The sequence below is a fragment of the Oncorhynchus tshawytscha genome, linkage group LG09, assembly GCF_018296145.1.
Source record: "Oncorhynchus tshawytscha isolate Ot180627B linkage group LG09, Otsh_v2.0, whole genome shotgun sequence".
Lineage (NCBI taxonomy): Eukaryota > Metazoa > Chordata > Actinopteri > Salmoniformes > Salmonidae > Oncorhynchus > Oncorhynchus tshawytscha.
The window spans coordinates 55,712,438-55,734,750 of NC_056437.1; the positions used below are offsets into that span (position 1 = coordinate 55,712,438).

The following is a 22,313-nucleotide window of genomic DNA, read 5'->3' on the forward strand; positions in this document are numbered from 1 at the left end:
TGCGACTGCACTTGAAGAAACTTTTGAAGTTCTTGAAATGTTCTGTATTGACTGACCGTCATGTCTTAAAGTAATGATGGACTGTTATTTCTCTTTGTTTATTTGAGCTGTTCTTGCCATATTATGGACTTGGTCTTTTACCAAATAGGGCTTTCTTCTGTATACCCATCCTACCTTGTCACAACACAACTGTTTGGCTCAAACGCATTAAGAAGGAAATAAATTCCCCAAATTAACTTTTAACAAGGCACACCTCTTAATTGAAAAGCATTCCAGGTGACTACCTCATGAAACTGGTTGACAGAATGCCAAGATTGTGGATTATGAGAGTCTCCACTATTTAACATGGAGCTGTCATCAAGGCAAAGGATGGCTATTTGAAGAATCTCAAATATAAACTATATTTTGTTTTGTTTAACACTGTTTTGGTTACTACGTGATTCCATATGTGATATTTAATCATTTTGATGTCTTCGCTAATTATTCTACAATGTAGAAAATGGTAAAAAATTAAGAAAACCCCTTGAATGAGTAGGTGTTGTAAAACTTTTGACCGGAAGTGTACAGTATATTGAACCAACCCGATGTTGAAGCATACGGGGAATACAAGCCTGATGATTCTAATGATTTTAAATGAAGAGCCTACTGTGATGGAGTTGAAATTAAAGCATACTTGTTACTAGGGATCCAGTTGTACACTCCGCCTCAGAAGAGGAGATGGGAGGCTCTGGGTTACAGTGTCCACTTCCCTGGGAGTAACAATATCCCCCCTACTAATGACGGCCCTGGCTTATGACCTATACTGCCCTTCACCCTGCCTCCTCTCACATCTCCTCTCATCTATTTCCCTCTTTCCCCTTCTGCTGTCTGTATGACTGGACTGGCTCCTGTGGAGTAGGACACAGTTGTACATACTCTGTAGAAACCTTTCCTTTAAATCATTGCGGCATGTTTCTGTTCTCCTGTTTCTCTCCCCCGTTGCCTGTCTGGATCAGCAGATTGGGCTGGATCTGGAGCTGCCGGGAGGATGTGGACTGTTTGTTAATGTGCTTGTTCCCTGTTCACACTAAGAAAAAGCGGGATTTTTTTCTTCTTCTTTGAATTGAAATCGAGGGAACCTAACCTAATTTAGGACCCCTCAATATCACTACTAAGTTGCATTCCTAGATGAATCAATGTTTGGGTGATATAATGACATAGTTAGGCCTATATGAATAGAAGTGAATGATTGGAAGAGAGATTGAGTGTGCCAGTGCTTGTTTACAGTGGCAGGCTCCGCTAGCCATGAAGGTTCATGGGAGGATTATGAAGGTCACACAGGTAATCAAGGTGCTGAGTCTCTTACTACGCTGTCATGGATCCGCTCCAAGGTCGTGTCTCGAAATCACCAGAACGCTTAATGTGATTACGAAACAGACTGAATGTAGACCTGAATATCTGTATGTTTAGAATCAAGTATAAACCCTTAACATGGTTCTAAAATGGTAATGTGGACAGGGCTTTACTGTCTGTCTGCCTTCATACTAGACTGTTGGCTGGAATGTTAGAGGTGAGGGCTGAGGGGGGAATGTTAGAGGTGAGGGCTGAGGGGGGAGTGTTAGAGGTGAGGGCTGAGGGGGAGTGTTAGAGGTGAGGGCTGAGGGGGGAATGTGAGACAGACAGGGAACTATTTAACATGGAGTGTAATGCACTGACAGGTCAGAGGTCAGAGACCTCTTGACTCTCTGCCCCCACCCTCAGCCCTCTGCAGGTCCCCCAGGGTGTGACCTCTGTCCTGCTGGGTCAGTCCTGGTCAGTCCCAGCCCAGAGGGTGATGGGGGGGGGGGGTGTACCTCTGACACTCTCTCAAACAGCTGCCCATGATACGCCACAGCTCCACTGTCTCTGGCTGCGTTTGGACTCTGACGGTCGCTTTTGATCGGCATGTAACGTGTGCGGTGTTCAGAGTTTGTGATTGGTGGAGACTATTCCTGGTTGCAAGGATAGTCATCTGAGAGTGAGAGAGAGAGAATAATAGCAAGAGAGAGAGAGGGTTTGGTGGTGGTAGAGGGGGTTCTGTTGCCATGGCAACCCCCTGGCTGCCCCATGTTTCTTATCGCCAAGTCAGAGAAAGAGAGAGAGAGAGAGAGAGAGGTTTTTGCTGCCAGCATGTCTGGTGCTGTGTGTGTGTGTGTGTGTGTGTGTGTGTGTGTGTGTGTGTGTGTGTGTGTGTGTGTGTGTGTGTGTGTGTGTGTGTGTGTGTGTGTGTGTGTGTGTGTGTGTGTGTGTGTGTGTGTGTGTGTGTGTGTGTGTGTGTGTGTGTGAACGCCAGGCCTGGGCTGTGGCTGCAGCTGGGACCTGGGACCAAGATTCTGCATTGCACCGTAGAAGCCCTGGCTGGCCTGGCATGCTGTTCCCAGATTGGTGATAGATGGCCAGGATAATCCCTTTGCTTACTGCTCAGCAGGCCCAGAGCCAGAGCTAGGGATTAAGTCATACTACTGCTGTCTGTCCATGTTCACTTTCCCTAATCTGCCTGCTCGAAGAATGTTCTGAAAAATGGACACAAGATGAAATATGTGGGAAACAAAAAGCTCTGCTTTGAGAGGAAAACGTAAACACTGACCACAGGAGAGAGGACCGCAGAGACAAAATGTACATAATATGATGATAAACTGAAACTATATAGCCCAATATGATACTATATGGCAGGTTGAGAGGATTGTGGCGCCACCATGGTGAAGTTGTGTGTGTGTGTGGTCTATGTAACACACAGCCTGTCCAAGCATGCCAGATTGACACACACAGACAGGTAGGATTAGTGACTGCTCGTCCTCTCTGTTTGGGAGTGCAAGGGCATCCTATGACTGGGCTGTGGGAAGTGCATTGTGGGAATCTGATGTCATGCATTTGTTCACATGCTAGGCAATATCCTTGGATGTTCTTGGAGGTAGTAGGGTGCCTTTTGGAACCCACCCTTTGTGTCTCTGTGGGAAGCTGTTGAGAGGTGGGTCTGTGGAGATGCTAAATTCATCTGTGGTTGGGTCAACACTAGAGGTTGACCGACTGTGATTTTTCAACGCCGATACCGATTATTGGAGGACCAAAAAAAGACGTTACCGATTAATCTGACGATTTATATATATATATATATTTGTGATAATGACAATTACAACAATATTGAATGAAGACTAACTCGGGTTCTAAACCTGTTCTAAACCCAGACTAACTCAGGTTCTTAACCTGTTCTAAACCCAGACTAACTCAGGTTCTAATCCTGTTCTAAACCCAGACTAACTCAGGTTCTAATCCTGTACATGTAGGTAGGGGTAAAGTGACTATGCATATGCAATCCCCTGATGTAGCGATGGAGAACTCTGAACTCCAAGGAGGGGTCATCTCAAGGGAATCTTTTTCTGACCACCTCACCTCATGGTGTCTTCTTAGAGTGGGATTGACTCACTGGGTTCCTGGAAATTAAATCCATTAGATTGACTCTGTATGCTAACTAGAATTGATGACTCTAGTCTAAACTGCTGCTCCACTAGGGAGTGAGTAATAAGATTGCCTCCATTTGAATTAAATGAAGAATCCAGGGGCTGAACAAGACTGACATCATTCACAGCCTCATCTTACAGTCAGGCATCTTACTAACAAATGGGAGGAAGCTTATCAGTGTTATAAAGGCAACTCTTACACTCTAAGCCCTCTGGCAGTCCCTTCACCATCTCCCTTCCTGTGCCAAGGTGACACAGAGACTTGGGTTGTGTTCGCCTGGTGATATCTGCAATTCAGATCCCGCGGGATATGCATTTCAAGGTGCTTGTTCATCTGCTACCCTAGACACGTACAGCCCAGCCCAGCCCGTGGCTTTCCAGGAGCCTAGGTGGTAGAGCCATAGTGTTGTGTTCATGCCTCTAGTTCATGAGGGATAAATCATCAGCACTCCCGTTTCTCTGCTGGTGTTGCTTTGTGAACAGCTGTTAGTAAGGTAGCGTACAGTAGGTAGCGTCTGGTTGGTTCTGCTGCCGAAGCTCATGTTTGAAGTCTCAGGGCCTGAGTTAGTCTTGTTTTAGAACAGGTTTAGAACCTGAGTTAGTCTGGGTTTGGAACAGGTTAATAACCTGAGTTAGTCTTAGTTTAGAAATGGTTTAGAACCTGAGTTAGTCTGGGTTTGGAACAGGTTAATAACCTGAGTTAGTCTTAGTTTAGAAATGGTTTAGAACCTGAGTTGGGCTGGGTTTGGAACAGGTTAATAACCTGAGTTAGGCTGGGTTTAGAACAGGTTAATAACCTGAGTTAGTCTGGGTTTAGAACAGGTTAATAACCTGAGTTAGTCTGGGTTTGGAACAGGTTAATAACCTGAGTTAGTCTTAGTTTAGAAATGGTTTAGAACCTGAGTTAGGCTGGGTTTAGAACAGGTTAATAACCTGAGTTAGTCTTAGTTTAGAAATGGTTTAGAACCTGAGTTAGTCTGGGTTTGGAACAGGTTAATAACCTGAGTTAGTCTTAGTTTAGAACTGGTTTAGAACCTGAGTTAGGCTGGATTTAGAACAGGTTAATAACCTGAGTTAGTATTGCTTTAGTACAGGTTTAGAACCTGAGTTAGTCTGGGTTTAGAACAGGTTAAGAACCTAAGTTAGTCAGGGTTTAGAACAGGTTAAGAACCTGAGTTAGTCTTAGTTTAGAACCTGAGTTAGTCTGGGTTTAGAACAGGTTTAGAGCCACTGAACTGAGGTCTTACACTACGATTATGCAGCCCATAGTTTAAGGAAGGGACAACTCAAATTATTTGTGGATATTAAGGCCGGCCAGACAACTGTATCTGTAGATTTATCCAGTCATCCATTACTGTGCTGTAAATTGAGGGACAAACTAGATTTATGCTGACTCTTTGAAAATCTAGCATTGAATATTCGTAATGATGGTAATGTCCTTCATTCCCCATCCACCAGTATCTCTTTTACTGGTATATTACATTATTTTATCGGCAATATAATTTCCCTTATAAGTACTACCCCACAAGGTCTCCCTCCCACTTCCACTGTGACCCAGCAGACAGTGCTGACTGGTTTGGTCCCCCACACATTCGTACTGCATCCTGAGTCAAACACACATCAAAGGGATCATCTGACGGGCCCAAAGGCGTCGGGGAGTGGAGGAGCGGAGGGAGCAGAGGCACAGTCGACACGTTATGAACGCCAAGAAGAGGCAGGCAAGCGGCGCGGTCTCGGTGGGGACTAAATTAGCCGTGGCGGGCGGCGTAGCACCCACGCTCCATTAGCATTTGTTACGCATGAATGGGGAAAGGTCGTTTCAGTCACGGCCGGGCAGCGACAGGAGAAGAATAATGCAGAGGAGAGATAGAGAGGAGAAGGTATAGTGATACCTTTCTGTGACTGTAGACCTGTACTGAACCCAGCCCTGCCAGAACACCACAGCTCATCTTGAAACCACTCAATTACAGTCTCTGGCTGCTCTTCTAGCCTGAGTGATTTTCATTGTCAACCCCGACATATACTTAGAGCCCTGGATCTCTCTCTCTCTTTCTCTCTCTCTCTCTCTCTCTCTCTCTCTCTCTCTCTCTCTCTCTTTCTCTCTCTCTCTCCTCCTTCCATTCCTTCCCTCCATCCTCTGGGGTATTGTGTTAATCATTCTGGGTGAGTGTTTTCACAATGTCACTAATGAAACTCTATTGATTAGTAGTTTGCTCTGTACCTGCAGGCCTCTGGCATGGCAACACGTTCACGTCTGGAGCTACAGTAGTCAGGAAGCAGCGCCGACACCGTAGAAATGAATGCTCCTAGATCAGCATTAGATTCCCCCTGCTCAGCTATCTGTTATCTGTTGGTGATGTAATGCCTTAGGAAGAGAGCCCTGGCTGTAGAGTACCATTCTTATGGGCGTTTTATTAACCAATTATGAGCCTGACCAGCTGCTGAGATAGCCAGTCAGAGTGAGTCAGAGCCATGAAACACATTACATGAGGCACACACAGCTTTAAACAGCGGGAAATGGTGCGTATGGACTCAAAACAAACACACCCCTAGCACCCGTATGCTCAAACACACACATGTGCACACACACGCACACACACACACACACACACACAGACAGATTTACTCATTGTCGTTTCAGGGTTGGCCTCTTCAGATGTTTGCTACATGTGTAATCAACCCATAATGTGGCAGTGTTTGCTTTACTCTGTGTGTGTTTGCATACAGATGCCCAATCCACATAACAGGAGACCAAAGCCAACTTGGCCATCTCTTTAATAGACGTAAATTTGCATGCTAGCTCTTAGTTAAAATGTGTACCTTGGCATCATTTCTGGTTCCGCCGGTGCTTTAAGTATCAAACAACCACTTGCCGTCCTTTCTGCCTAGATTCCTCCTCTGATGTGAGCAGTGCTTTGTTGACTGGCCATCTCCTGGCTGTGGAACGGAAGACCAGGCTAAGCGTGGGCTCTGATCCCAGCCCAGGCTAAACAACTCACTCTCTCAGAGGATGGCAACTGCTCCTTATCTGGCCCAGGCTAGGCGATCCTGCCTGCCTCCTGCCTCTGCCCGCCTCTACCACCACAAAGAGCTGGCGGAGGAGGAGGAAGCGATAAAGCCTAATTGCGTGCCTTGCGATTACCAGGGGATGGGAGGGGAGGAGAGGATGAGGGCATAGAATTTTAATTGTGTCTGTTGGCTGTTGATAAATACATACCCCCCCATCCGGTCCTGGCTGAACTGGCATCAGACTGTAGGAGTAGCGGCAAGTGTGGCACAGCTGGGAGCAGCATGCTGTGGTGTAGCGCTGTGTGGTGTGGTGGCCGCTGATTCCTCATGCACAACACAGCCAGTCTTTATTTACGGCCGCGCTGAATTATTCATTGGGCCAGATAGAGAGGGTAAACTGTAGGGCGCGCAGATGTCACCGCTAGCCTTTCAAAAGCTTTTTTTCTCTGGCAGTGAATGGGCTGTGGTAAGCAGTGATTTGTCTCGCTGGCTGGCTGGCATGGGCTCAGGCTCTGCTGTTGAAAGGCAACATGTGCACCAGGTGGGTCAGTGAGACAAAGAGGAGCCGTGTGTTACAATAGAAGAATAGTGTAGCTAACTGTACTACTGCTGATGCTCTACAGATGATGGTAACAGTGGATCCTCTTGATTGTGAATCTCAGTCCTGCAAATGTAGCACATGCATTGCGATTCTTCAGGTTTGACTGAATCATTTACACACTTATAACTTTTGTTTTCATGGTTGGTGTGCTATATTTGGTGCCTTATTGCTTCATTCAAGGTCCCCAATGTGGGGAGTAGAAGTGGTACCCATGATACACATACTACTGATGTATGAAAGTTCAACTGAGCCCAGGGGCGGTGGTTAAATTGCTCTTCCACTACCTCATCTGCTGCTGTGACACACTCACACAGCATGGTGCTGTAGCAGAGAAAGGCAGGGCCTCCCTAAGAGGGAGGCTGTCTCCCCGGCTGGCAGCATGTGGGGCTAGGTGCCCCAAGGGGCCGTGTGTGTCTTGTCCTTGCTGCAGCGTTCTGTAGCCCGCCGGTGTTATTGGAGACGCAGGGCACAGGATCATGTTTCACTCCTACCTGAGGGGCAGCTGCTAGATGGGATCAGATATTCAAATGCTTTATTCAAATTCTCATGCCGTTCATTACAGCCAGGTGACCCCGTGATACAAGTCAGTGTTCGACATCCATCCGTGTCTGAGGACGTCGGGAGATGATGTGGAAACTGGACCACTAGGGGCGACAGTGAGCGCTGTTACCTTCAAGTAGGTTTTAGTTTGGCTAGGAAGTTGTGGATGGGCATAAGCATCTGCCTCTGATTCCATAGGTTGCAAATTTAAATCCAGCGATAGAAAATAGTTTTTTGAGATTTTTTGTTTTAAGCCTATCCCAAACCTTAACCGTTACCTTAACCATTCGGAGTTAATGTCTAACCTTAAGATTTCGGGGTTAATGCCTCTGATTCCAAAGGTTGCAAGTTTGAGTCCAGCAACAAAAAAAGATTGTTCTTGAGACTTTTGTTTTAAGCCTATACCAAAACTTAACCATTACCTTAACCATTCAGAGTTAATATCTAACGTTAAGAATTTCAGAGATAATGCTTAAATTGAACCCTAACCTTAAACAATTGGAGTTCATGCCTAAACTTAACCTTAAACACTTTGAAATTTGACTTGAGCAAACAACTTCAAAATTTGACGTTTGAAAACATGGATAAACGTCTAATTCTGTTGTAAAGACTGTGAGAGCTAGTTGGTTCCTTCAGCAAGAATTGTGTCAGGCATCATTTACCCGTCATTCTCCATTTGAAATCATATTGGCTGACAGTTGGCTGTCCTATCTATGCTTAGAGAGATAGTACCTCTGTCTCTTTGTCCCCGTCTCATAAACCTTATTCTTTGTCAGTGGCTGCATCTCTTAGGAGTCAATAGGAGCCTGATGGTTTAGTGGGGCTCTTTCTACACAGGTAGGCTTCTACACACTTTGACTCAGGTACTGTCACACTGAGCTAGATCTAAAGCCATTCAGCTAATTGACTGCCTATTTACTTGAACGTGAACACTGACGTTTAAGTTACAGCAAGAGCCATATCAATGGTCTTTTACAGAGCATTTACTCTACGTCTACATGTGGATTGATGTGGTTATTATGCAGTATTGCTGTGATAATTATTATTCAATTAACTTTTTAAAATCCTCATGGATGGATTATAAAATTGAATTTATATGGGGTGAGGGGTCATGCAGGCCAGGTTAACATACGCATTGACACACATACACACACGTCTACCTACAGCCGTGCTAAAATAAAATCCATTTAGCACGCCCTCTTGTGTACAATTGCTTTTCCACAACGGGATTCCAATTAAGTTTAAAAAAAATATTTTGACAAATGTATTCATAGGCTATTATTTCTTCCCTTCGCGAAAATATAGTCCCAACACAAATCTATGGTTGCTAGCCAAGCCGGCTGGTCGTTCCTTCCATTGGAGTTGTTGCTATGGGCATGCACTGCTAATGATCCTGACAGTGATAGAGATGTCCATGGTGCTGAATTTAGCCCATCAATCATCATGCTCATCTAGCAGAAATACACTATACATTTGTAGCCTACTGCCAGACTATTTTACAGAAAGAGGAATTATTTGAATCATAACATTGACACGATTTGGTTATTTCAATCATCCACTACTTATTGTAAATGAGAATGTGCACGTCGCTGTTCATTGATCAGCCTGTGAAGTATCATGCATCTGATGGGGCCACGTCAGCAGACTGCCATTTGACCTGGCTGACTTACTTGTACAACAAACCTTGGATCCCAGTGTGTTAACTCCGACTGGTTCTCGGCTGTACCACACTGTCATCCGCGGAGACCACCCGCCTGGAATGCAGGTAGAAGGCCGGAGCATTTGCAACCATGTCAGGTTCGTCATGTCTCGCTCCGATGGGTCTTTAAGGTTCTTAGTGTGTTCGTTAAATTACAATTCAGATAGCACAGAGAAAACAAGATGCCCATTTTTGTGTCATAAGCCTACCCGTGCTAAATAGGTTTTTCAGAATGGCTTAGAACACGTCTCAAACAATCACAATGCTTGTTTTGAGCAACCCGTTGTAGAACAAGTTGTTTATCAGGCACTGTAGTGTACAATTGCATGAGGATCACTGCTTGTCCAAACATGTTGTGTGCTCATGCTATTTGCAATGGAGGCTATTAGCCAAGTTTACTCTGTACTGTTGGAAATTTGTACTTAGTGTTTACCAGGCTTTTGATTACCGATTAACTGTGCATTTTGCTCTTCCTTTTTCCTCTATTGTATATATACAGCCTGATCAATCTTTTAACCATTTTTGTCTTTGCTAACATCTCACTTCTGTGTCTCTGTGTGTCTCCAGTGTGTGGCTGTGACCTGGCTCGTTCAGGTTTCTTCCAGAAGGGAGGAGAGTACATCTGTTCAGAGGACTACCAGCGCCTCTACGGTACCAAGTGTGACAGCTGTGGAGACTTCATCACAGGGGAGGTGGTCTCGGCGCTGGGGCGTACCTACCATCCAAAGTGTTTTGTCTGCAGCATGTGCAGGTAGGTACCGTGCGGAAACACACACACACAAACTCAGCAAAAAAAGAAATGTCCTCTCACTGTCAACTGCGTTTATTTTCAGAAAACTTAACATGTGTAAACATTTGTATGAGCATAACAAGATACAACAACTGAGACATAAACTGAACAAGTTCTACAGACATGTGACTAACAGAAATGGAATAATGTGTCCCTGAACAAAGGGGGGGGGGGTCGAAATCAAAAGTAACAGTCAGTTTCTGGTGTGGCCACCAGCTGCATTAAGTACTGCAGTGCATCTCCTCCTCATGGACTGCACCAGATTTGCCAGATTTGCCAGATCTTGCTGTGAGATGTTACCCCACTCCACCAAAGCACTTGCAAGTTTCAAGACATTTCTGGGGGCAATGAGCCCTCACCCTCCGATCAGACAGGTCCCAGACGTGCTCAATGGGATTGAGATCTGGGCTCTTCGCTGGCCATGGCAGAACACTGACATTCCTGTCTTGCAGGAAATCACGTACAGAATGAGCAGTATGGCTGGCGGAATTGTCATGCTGGAGGGTCATGTCAGGATGAGCCTGCAGGAAGGGTACCACATGAGGGAGGAGGATGTCTTCCCTGTAACGCACAGCGTTGGGATTGCCTGCAATGACAACATGCTCAGTCCGATGATGCTGTGACACACCGCCCCAGACCATGACTGACCCTCCACCTCCAAATCGATCCCGCTCCAGAGTACAGGCCTCGGTATAACGCCCATTCCTTTGACGATAAACGCGAATCCGACCATCACCCCTGGTGAGACAAAACCGTGACTCGTCAGTGAAGAGCACCTTTTGCCAGTCCTGTCTGATCCTGCGACGGTGGGTTTGTGCCCATAGGCGACGTTGTTGTCATGATGTCTGGTGAGGACCTGCCTTACAACAGGCCTGCAAGCCCTCAGTCCAGCTTCTCTCAGCCTATTGCAGACAGTTTGAGCACTGATGGAGGGATTGTGCGTTCCTGGTGTAACTCGGGCAGTTGTTGTTGCCATCATTTACCTGTCCCGCAGGTGTAATGTTCGGATGTACCGATCCTGTGCTGATGTTGTTACACGTGGTCTGCCACTGCGAGGACGATCAGCTGTCCGTCCTGTCTCCCTCTATCACTGTCTTAGGCTTCTCACAGTACGGACATAGCAATTTATTGCCCTGACCAAATCTGCAGTACTCATGCCTCCTTGCAGCATGCCTAAGGCATGTTCACACAGGTGAGCAGGGACCCTGGGCATCTTTTTTTTGTGTTCTTCAGAGTCAGTAGAAAGGCCTCTTTAGTGTCCTAAGTTGTCATAACTGTGACCTTAATTGCCTACTGTCTGTAAGCTGTTAGTGTCTTAACCTCTTGAGTGTAGGGGGCAGTTTGATGTTTGGATGAAAAACGTACCCAAATGAAACTGCCTATTTCTCAGACCCAGAATCTAGAATATGCATATAATTGTCAGATTAGGATAGAAAACACTCTAGTTTCCAAAACTGTCAAAATATTGTCTGTGAGTATAACATAACTGATATTGCAGGCGAAAACCTGAGGAAAATCCAAAGAGGAAGTGCCTTCTATTTTGAAAGCTCCCTGTTCCATTGCATGCCTTCCCTCCATTTAAAGGGATATCAACCAGATTCCTTTTCCTATGGCTTCCACATGGTCTGAACAGTCTTTAGACATAGTTTCAGCCTTTTATTCTGAAAAATGAGCGAGAAAGATCACATCGCGTCAGTGGATGGCTGCGTGCCAGCAGAGTTTTGCATGCGCGAGCAGCTTGGAGTAGACATTTTCACTCTCTCCTATCTAAAAATAATCTTTATGGAACAAAAGGAGCATTCATTGTGTAACTGGGAGTCTCGTGAGTGCAAACATATGAAGATCATCAAAGGTAAGCGATGCATTTTATTGCTTTTCTGACTTTCGTGACCAATCTACTTTGCTGCTAGCTGTTTCAAATGTTTTGTCTTCTGAGAGAGATGTCCTTACATAAACGCTTGGTTTGCTTTTGCCGAAAAGATTTTTTGAAATGTGACACACCAGGTGGATTAACAACAAGCTAAGCTGTGTTTTGCTATATTGCTATATTTATTTCATGAAAATGTTATATTTTTAGTAATTTAATTTGAATTTGGCGCTCTGCAATTGTTGACGTTGACGAAAATTATCCCGCTAAAGGGATGGGTGCGCCAAGAACTAACAACCGTTCCACAGGTGCATGTTCATTAATTGTTTATGGTTCATTGAACAAGCATGGGAAACAGTGTTTAAACACTTTACAATGAAGATCTGTGAAGTTATTTGGACTTTTATGAATTATCATTGAAAGACAGGGTCCTGAAAAATGGACGTTTCTTTTTTTGCTGAGTTTATGTAGAGTATATCCACCACATTGATCATTGCTGGCCCTTCGATGCACATCGGAGGCCAACGTTGTGCTGGATCATGGTTGATTAAATTATTGAGTTTACCATGGAGGCAACGAGTGGAGGAAAGTAGTGAATCATTTGTTTTATTGGGGATGCTGGCATATAATCAGTGCTGAATAAAATTGATAAAGAAGAGAAATCAGCATAATCAGAAAACAAAGAAATTATCAGATGTTTCATCAGATCTTCCAAGACAGGGAACAGTTCAGTGAGGAGGGACGTGTTCTTTAGAGGAGAGAAAGGGACATGCAGCCTCTTGTTTCTGCTTGTCATGCTGGGACCTCGGGGGTATTACAATGTCAAAAGCCCTCTCTCTGATTGTGTGGTTCACTGTCATTGTTTCAGAGTCTTTAGAGGATTTTTGACGACTTTGTGGTTTCTTCTATATTGGTCTGCTGGTTGAGATGACTCTGGATATTTAGTAGCAGGAGGATGTTAGTGAGGCCAGACACACACTGCAGCAGCATGGGCCAGAGAGAGAGAGGCCGTTCAGGCATACGCTAGTAGAAATATGTGCACAGTATGTACAGTCGTGGCCAAAAGTTTATTATTTTCCACAAAGTTTGTTGCTTCAGTGTCTTTAGATATTTTTGTCAGATGTTACTATGGAATACTGAAGTATAATTACAAGCATTTCATGAGTGTCAAAGGCTTTTACTGACAATTACATGAAGTTGATGCAAAGAGTCAATATTTGCAGTGTTGACCATTCTTTTTCAAGACCTCTGCAATCCGCCCTGGCATGCTGTCAATTAACTTCTGGTACCACATCCTGACTAATTTTCGCCCATTCTTGCATAATCAATGCTTGGAGTTTGTCAGAATTTGTGGGTTTTGTTTGTCCACCCGCCTCTTGAGGATGGACCACAAGTTCTGAATGGGATTAAGGTCTGGGGCCATGGACCCAAAATATCGATGTTTTGTTCCCCGAGCCACTTAGTTATCATTTTTGCCTTATGGCAAGGTGCTCCATCATGCTGGAAAAGGCATTGTTCATCACCAAACTGTTTCTGGATGTTTGGGAGAAGTTGCTCTCGGAGGATGTGTTGGTACCATTCTTTCATGGCTGTGTTCTATTCATGGCTGTGTTCTAAGGCAAAAGTGTGAGTGACCCCACTCCCTTGGCTGAGAAGCAACCCCACACATGAATGGTCGCAGGATGCTTTACTGTTGGCATGACACAGGACTGATGGTAGTGCTCACCTTGTCTTCTCCGGACAAGCGTTTTTCCGGATGCCCCAAACAATCGGAAAGGGGATTCATCAGAGAAAATGACTTTACCCCAGTCCTCAGCAGTCCTATCCCTGTACCTTTTGCAGAATATCATTCTGTCCCTGATGTTTTTTCAGGAGAAAGGTGGCTTCTTTGCTGCCCTTCATGGCACCAGGCCATCCTCCAAAAGTCTTCGCCTCACTGTGCGTGCAGATGTACTCACACCTGCCTGCTGCCATTCCTGAGCAAGCTCTGTACTGGTGGTGCCCCAATCCCGCAGCTGAATTAACTTTAGGAGACGGTCCTGGCGCTTGCTGGACTTTCTTGGGCATTCTGAAGCCTTCTTCACAACAATTGAACCGCTCTCCTTGAAGTTCTTGATGATCCGATAAATGATTGATTTAGGTACAATCTTACTGGCAGCAATATCCTTGCCTGTGAAGCCCTTTTTGTGCAAATCAATGATGATGGCACTTATTTCCTTGCAGGTATCCATGGTTGACAGAGGAAGAACAATGATTTTAAGCACCACCCTCCTTTTGAAACTTTCATTCTGTTATTCAAACTCAATCAGCATGACAGAGTGATCTCCAGCCTTGTCCTCGTCAACACTCACACCTGTGTTAACGAGAAAATCACTGACATGATGTCAGCTGGTCCTTTTGTGGCAGGGCTGAAATGCAGTGGAAATGTTTTTTGGAGGATTCAGTTCATTTCGCATGGCAAAGAGGGACTTTGTAATTAATTGCAATTCATGCAAATTGCCATCATACAAACTGAGGCAGCAGACTTTGTGAAAATTAATATTTGTGTCATGCTCAAAACTTTTGGCCATGACTGTACAACGCAAATGACCACATACAAGCGAAGCCACATGCACCACCACCACCCCCACACATACATACCCTACTGAAACAAGTTGACCTACTACCCCAGCTCCGCTGGAATTTTGACCTGAATTGTTTCCTCTAAGCCATTTTATTCATTTTTATTTGATTTATTATGTTATTTGTTTTGTTATTGTTCAAACACCCACACTCTCAACTGTCGTGTCTCTCTATGATCTAGAATCTCTGTGTGGTGTGCCAAGGCAGACCTGGGTCTGGTTGGTTGTAGTGTAGGTTGTACTATGGAATGCCCAGGTGGTCTGGGCAGGCAGGGGGTCACGTACGGTGGCAGGTGGCCGTAGCAGGTGGCACCAGCGCTGGGGTGGGTTTTAGAGTCTGACCCACAGTAACCTCCCCACCTAGGGCCCTGATAGCCTGAGAGCACTACTGCTTACATGGCTGTGCGTGTATGTCCCATGGTGCACAGATGTGTATGTTAATGAATGTGTTTTGCACTGTTTGCAATCTGTAGTTCAATGCTATTACATAGTGACCTGACACTGAATGGTGTTATGAGATGTAATTTGGGCACATGCTTGACAGTGATATGCAAGGTGATAGGGAATATACCACCGTCAGTTGGCTAGTGAACCAGTAAATGATATTGAATGATGCTACTGAGTAGTCCATGTTTAAGGGTCATGAATCTTTACCAAAAATTGCCCTAATAGCTCTGCCTGCCCTGCTAGAGATGATGACTCTTAGCTTTCGGTGGCGGCAGCGGAGCTGGCATTCCGCTCATGCAGTCAGCAGTCACTACACGTAAAACACTCATCATCAACCACAGATCATCCCCACTTCTCCCAAACCTCACTATGCAGGGGGTAGGATGCGTTGTTTACGCAAGTACATTGGACAGTATTGTCTGTCGTTCATAGCACACTGCCTCGTCCTCAGCATGTTTGAAACAGCGCCTGCATCCCAAATGGGCCCTGTTCACGAGTAGTGCACTATCTAGGGAATAGGACACCATTTGGGACGAACCCGGTATGTTTGTTTCAATGTGCAGCATGAAGATCACCTCTGCTGGCCCAGTTTAGCTGCTGTGGCCAAGCGGGTGTGACGCATATTCCCCTGCATGCCTGGCTGTCGTGTGGCTGGATACAGGATCTATCCAATGGCCCATCATGACTCCAGGGAGGGTGGATATCTCTGTGAGCCTCCCTGTCACTGGATATTACCACTGAAGCCCACAGGGCCACCCTGTCAGCACACAACACACCAAAGAGATGGTGTGTGTGTGTGTGTGTGTGTGGTGTGTGTGTGTGTGTGTGTGTGTGTGTGTGTGTGTGTGTGTGTGTGTGTGTGTGTGTGTGTGTGTGTGTGTGTGTGTGTGTGTGTGTGTGCTCAAACATACATGCATGTGGGAGTCGTGCGTGCGTATAATGAATGCAGAGCAGAGGGATTTGCCTTTTGAGTTGTAGCCCTAAATACCCATCCTGTCTGCTTTAGTATCTCCATGTGTCTTTTCTCTGTTTTGTTAAGAATCATTTGTCTTGGCGCCTTTCTATGCAGGTTGTCTACATAGTGATATTGTTTATATAGGCTAGTTGTGTCACTGTCTCACAACCTATTACATTTGCATAAGTCTTCAATTTAGGTTGCCCCACCCCAACCCCATACTTCAGAGCCCCACCCAAACCCCCCAACAGAGCCCCACCCTTACCCCCATGCTTCAACAGAGCCCCACCCTAACCCCCAACAGAGCCCCACCAACCCCACATTCTTCATCAGAGCCCAACCCCAACCCCCACTCTCCAACAAAGCCCCACCCAAACCCCCATGCTTCAACAAAGCCCCGCCCCAACTCTGCATGCTCCAACAGAGTCCCAACCCCATTCTTCAACAAAGCCCCACCCCAACCCCCATGCTCCAACAGAGCCCCACCCCAACCCCCATGCTTCAACATAGCCCCACCCCAACCCCCATGCTTCAACTGAGCCCCTGCCCCCATGCTTCAACAAAGCCACACCCAACCCCACCCCCATGCTTCAACAAAGCCCCCCACCCCCCCCACACGCTCCAACAGGGCCCCACCCCAACCCCCATGCTCCAACAAAGACCCACCTCAACCCCCATGCTTCAACTGAGCCCCAGCCCCCATGCTTCAACAAAGCCCCACCCAACCCCCATGCTTCAACAAAGGCCCACTGCAACCCTCCATGCTCCAACAGAGCCCCACCCCAAGCCCCCATGCTCCAACACAGCCCCACCCCAACCCCCATTGTTCAACAGAGCCCCACTCCAACCCCCATACTTCAGAGCCCCACCCCAACCCCCATACTTCCGAGCTCCACCCAAACCCCCATGCTTCAACAGAGCCCCACTCTAACCCCCATTCTCCAACAAAGCTCCAACCCTACCCCAATCTTCAACAGAGCTCCACCCCTACCCCCATGCTTCAACAGAGCCGCACCCCAACCCCCATGCTCTAATAGAGCCCCACCCCTATCCCCATGCTTTAACAGAGCCCCACTCCAACCCCCATGCTTCAACAGAGCCCCACCCCTATCCCCATGCTTTAACAGAGCCCCACCCCATCCCCCATTCTTCAACAGAGCCCCACCCCAACCCCCATGCTTCAACAGAGCCCCACCCCAACCCCCATGCTTCAACAGAGCCCCACCCCAACCCCCATGCTTCAACAGAGCCCCACCCTACCCCATGCTCCAACAGAGCTCCACCCCTATCCCCATGCTTCAACAAAGCCCCACCCCAACCCTGCATGCTCCAACAGAGCCCCAACCCCTCATGATTAAAAAAATTCCCCCAAGCCCCCATGCTCCAACAGAGTCACAACCCCCATTCTTCAACAAAGCCCCACCCCAACCCCCAATGCTCCAATAGAGCCCCACCCCAACCCCCATGCTTCAACAGAGCTCCACTCCTACCCCCATGCTTCAACAGTGCCCCACCCTATCCCCCATTCTTCAACACAGCCCCACCCCAACCCCCATTGTTCAACAGAGCCCCACCCCAACCCCCATACTTCAGTGCCCCACCCCAAACCCCCATGCTTCAACAGAGCCCCACCCCAAACCCCCATTCTTCAACATAGCCCCACCCTAACCCCCATGCTCCAACAGAGCTCCACCCCTATCCCCATGCTTCAACAGAGCCCCACCCCAATCCCCATTCTCTAACAGAGCCCCACCCCAACCCCCATGCTTCAACAGAGCCCCACCCCAACCGCCCATGCTTCAACAGAGCCCCACCCTACCCCATGCTCCAACAGAGCTCCACCCCTATCCCATGCTTCAACAAAGCCCCACCCCAACCCTGCATGCTCCAACAGAGCCCCAACCCCCATGCTTCAAATGAGCCCCAACCCCTCATGATTAAAAAAATTCCCCCAAGCCCCCATGCTGCAACAGAGTCACAACCCCCATTATTCAACAAAGCCCCACCCCAACCCCCAATGCTCCAATAGAGCCCCACCCCAACCCCCATGCTTCAACAGAGCTCCACTCCTACCCCCATGCTTCAACAGTGCCCCACCCTATCCCCCTTTCTTCAACACAGCCCCACCCCAACCCCCAATGTTCAACAGTGCCCCACCATATCCCCCTTTCTTCAACACAGCCCCACCCCAACCCCCAATGTTCAACAGAGCCCCACCCCAACCCCCCATACTTCAGAGCCCCACCCAAACCCCCATTCTTCAACAGAGACCCACCCCAACCCCCATGCTTCAACAGAGCCCCACCCCAACCCCCATTCTTCAACAGAGCCCCACCCCAACCCCACATTCTTCAACAGAGCCCAACCCCAACCCCCATTCTTCAACAGAGCCTTCAACCCCAACCCCCCCCATGTTCAACAGAGCCCCCTACCCCCATCCTTCAACAGAGCCCCCCAACCCCCATGCTCCAACAGAGCTCCACCCCATCCCCATGCTTCTACAGAGCCCCACCCCTAACCCCAATGCTCTAACAGAGCCGCACCCCATCCCCCATGCTCTAACAGAGCCCCACCCCTACCCCCATGCTTCAACAGAGCCCCACCCCATCCCCCATGCTCTAACAGAGCCCCACACTAATACCAGAAAAAGAAACAAACAAACAAAAAGTAAAGAAAATAAAAGTGCAAATAATGATGATCTTATTTGGGTTCGTTTAAGGAGTTATGAAATTAGCTGGGTCCATGCCTTCTAGAAAGGATAAGAAAGATTATCATATTTAATTGCAGATCCTCTAACGGAATAATGTATTTTCTCTGCTTTTAAATGTTGCATGACTTCCTTTATCCACTGGCTAAAGATGTTTGTTTTGATGAATATTTTGGAAAGGGGGCTCCGTCCTCGCTCTTTCATGTGCGAGCGTGTCTGTGTGTGTGTCTCCATGGAGAGTGACCTTCTAATCAGTATGAATGCGATTAGAACGGAGGTCTTGCCTTTGATGCCTTTTTCTGTCATGTGCTACTAAAGAGAATCACATTGCCCTCCTTGACCAAATGAAGTGCCCTCTGCTCAAAGGTTTTTTATTTTATTTTTGAGAAACCTTTTCTAAACATAATAGAATCCCAAATCCATGCGGGAATAATCACGTCTAATCTTCTTCAGTCACATCAAAGCATCATTAGTCTCAGTGCTCAGCTGTTCAGTGTTGGGTAGTTAGTTAGTGATACATTAGCGAACACTTCCAGAATGGCTGTATATAACGGTACCACTGCTGGGCTGTAGTCGTCTCTGCTCTGTCCTCCGGCAGGACCCTGGATTTCACTGTCATTGTTGAACAAAAGCAAATATGGCGCCCCCTGTAAAGGACACAAGCCTACTGCAGGATTTTCTCATGGATTTATTTTGAGCGTTTTTTTTAGGAAGAATTTACTAAATGTATTATAATTGGACCACCAAAACAAGTACATTATGAAAAATGACCAAACACAAAATGTGCAGTTGTGTGAAATAATATTGCCTAGCTGTCATTACACAGTATATGTACTGTATGATGTTACAGGTTCAGCAGAATACATGTCTGATGTCTTCTTTTGTCTTGTCTCCCAGAAAGCCTTTCCCTATCGGAGATAGGGTGACCTTCTGTGGGAAGAAGTGTGTCTGTCAGCAGTGCTCTCATTCGCTGGTCAGCAGCGAGCCGGTCAAGATCCACGGACCCAGCCGTAAGTCTCCATATCAGAATAACCTTCTCATAACACAGGGGCCTCAGCTGGACTTAACACATTCAGTGTCATACAGCAATGGTCCCATAGGTCCCATAGGTCCCATAGGTCCCACAGCAATGGTCCCCCCACCAGATCTCAACATACAGTAGGACCCCCCACCAGATCTCAACATACAGTAGGACCCCCACCAGATCTCAACATACAGTAGGACCCCCACCAGATCTCAACATACATTAGGACCCCCCACCAGATCTCAACATACAGTAGGACCCCCCCCGACCAGATCTCAACATACATTAGGACCCCCACCAGATCTCAACATACAGTAGGACCCCCCCGACCAGATCTCAACATACAGTAGGACCCCCATCAGATCTCAACATACAGTAGGACCCCCCACCAGATCTCAACATACAGTAGGACCCCCCACCAGATCTCAACATACATTAGGACCCCCCCCACCAGATCTCAACATACAGTAGGACCCCCCCGACCAGATCTCAACATACATTAGGACCCCCCACCAGATCTCAACATACAGTAGGACCCCCCCGACCAGATCTCAACATACAGTAGGACCCCCCCACCCATCATATAACCAGTGCATACGGTTGTTAATCATGTTAATGCACTACTACAGTCCCATTAAATCTTCATTGAGTTGTGTGTAGAGATTTCATGATGTACATCGGACACCTGGTTAAGTACATGGAGTGCAGGGGGGGGGTACAGTAGCAGTAACACACTACAGGGCTGAGCAGGTGACGGGCTTGATATCACATCAATCAATAATATCTCTCATCTGCAAATGACTGCTATCAATCTACCTGGCAACAGACACATGCTTTGATATAGCTCCAGCTCCAGTCACAGTGCGATCAGGCAGACGTGCTGTTGTGAATAAGAATTTGTTCTTAGCGGACTTGGCTAGTTAAATAAAGGTTAAGTATAAAATAAATGACCTAAATGAATGGGAGCTTTGATTACGAAACAACTTCCCTGCTCGGCATCTGGTGTCTTTTGTTTTAATGGCTATCTATAAGACATGAATAAATGAAATTGTCACACAATATCCCACGGTTATGACCTAAAATAGATGATAATGTCTGCCTTAGTTTGACTGGCAATATAAGGTATTTGAACTGAGTCTCCCAGGATCCAGGCGGACTGGTACAGTGCCTACCTGCCCTGAGGGAGTGGTGTTGTGTTGGCCACCTTGCCCTGTCCAGATGGCTGCCTTGTCCATGTGTCACCAGGTGGAAATACGGCCCGCCTGTCCAGCAAAGCCATTTCCCTATGGTTATTAACTGGAAGATACGTTTTTATCTGTGAACAGCCAGAGTGTTAAACGCTCAGTATGGGTGTGGATGTGCCAGGCAGAGTAGCCCTGACAAACAGCACTGAGCCAGAGTGGTGAGAAACGCCTGTTAACCAAACAGCCCGTACAGCAGGCAACAGAGTCACATCAAATGAGGACTGAGGAGCCCTGGGTGTGTCCGTTGTGACCTGAGACTGGAGCGTGAAAAATGTACAGGCATGACCGAACTCAAGATGTTTGTGGAGTGTAAAGGATGATGCATTCAGTGTAGGTGAGTTTGGAGTAGGACTCTCCATCTCTCTCTCTGGGAGGAGAGCAGGAGTGGGGGACAGACGAGACGTCGAGCTTAAATGATCACAAATGGGAGCCCGACCCTTTTCCAACGTTTACTGTCATGTATCTTGCCCTGGAGGCAGAACTGAGCGATTTCTGCTAGATGGGCCAACTGCAAAGTCAAAATTGGCTATATCGTAAAAATGGATTAGAACAGCAATTTATTTAGGGTTAGGCATTAGGGTTAGCGATGTGGTTAAGGTTAGGGTTAGGTTTAAAATGCAGTTTTGCCTCCAGGGCAAGATTAATGACAATAAATGCAACCTTCCCCCGTCACGGCCATGAATCATTGTCTGCCATAACTCCCTCTGCTCTGCTCTGCTCGGCTCCTCTCTGCCCACTCCTATCCTCCACTCACTACACCCACAGCCTCCAGTAGAGCTACTTGATGCTCTAGACTGTATCTGTACTGGATAGTACATCACATCCGATCGGATGCACATTTGTGATTCCTTACCGGAGAGAATACATGTTTGGTTCAATGTTGTTTTAGCCCCATCTTGCCGCTCTTCCACTTTGATTCTCTGTTCATCTCAATCTCTCTCTGTCTCTCTCTCTCTCTGTCTCTCGCCCTCCCTCCCTCCCTCCCTCCCTCCCTCCCTCCCTCCCTCCCTCCCTCCCTCCCTCCCTCCCTCCATCTCACATCCCCACACCAGCACACTTGCATATTGGAGGCTTATTTTAATGTGAATTCAGCGGTGTATGAAATATTTAAAAAGGCGTCTCTCTCTCTCTCTTCTCTCTTTCTTTCTCTCTCTCAGACTGTGCGGGTTGTAAGGAGGAGATCAAACATGGACAGTCCCTCCTGGCCCTGGAGAAGCAGTGGCATGTCAGCTGCTTCAAGTGTCAGACCTGTGACACTGTGCTGACCGGGGAGTACATCAGCAAGTAGGTGCACTCTGTGGTAACATCACAATACCAGTAAAGTACTAGTAGT

General features: G+C 46.9%; 1 protein-coding gene across 5 annotated transcripts in view; it reads left to right on the plus strand.

The window, feature by feature from the left end:
• Window positions 1-22,313, plus strand: part of LOC112258302 (actin-binding LIM protein 3-like) — a 135,002-nt gene that overhangs the window by 66,206 nt on the left and 46,483 nt on the right. For all 5 annotated transcript variants that reach the window (XM_042327086.1, XM_042327087.1, XM_042327088.1 and 2 more), the window contains exons 3-5: window positions 9,893-10,076; window positions 19,610-19,722; window positions 22,138-22,264. In XM_042327086.1, the coding sequence (XP_042183020.1) occupies window positions 9,893-10,076; window positions 19,610-19,722; window positions 22,138-22,264 (424 nt within the window). The remainder of the gene's footprint in view (window positions 1-9,892; window positions 10,077-19,609; window positions 19,723-22,137; window positions 22,265-22,313) is intronic.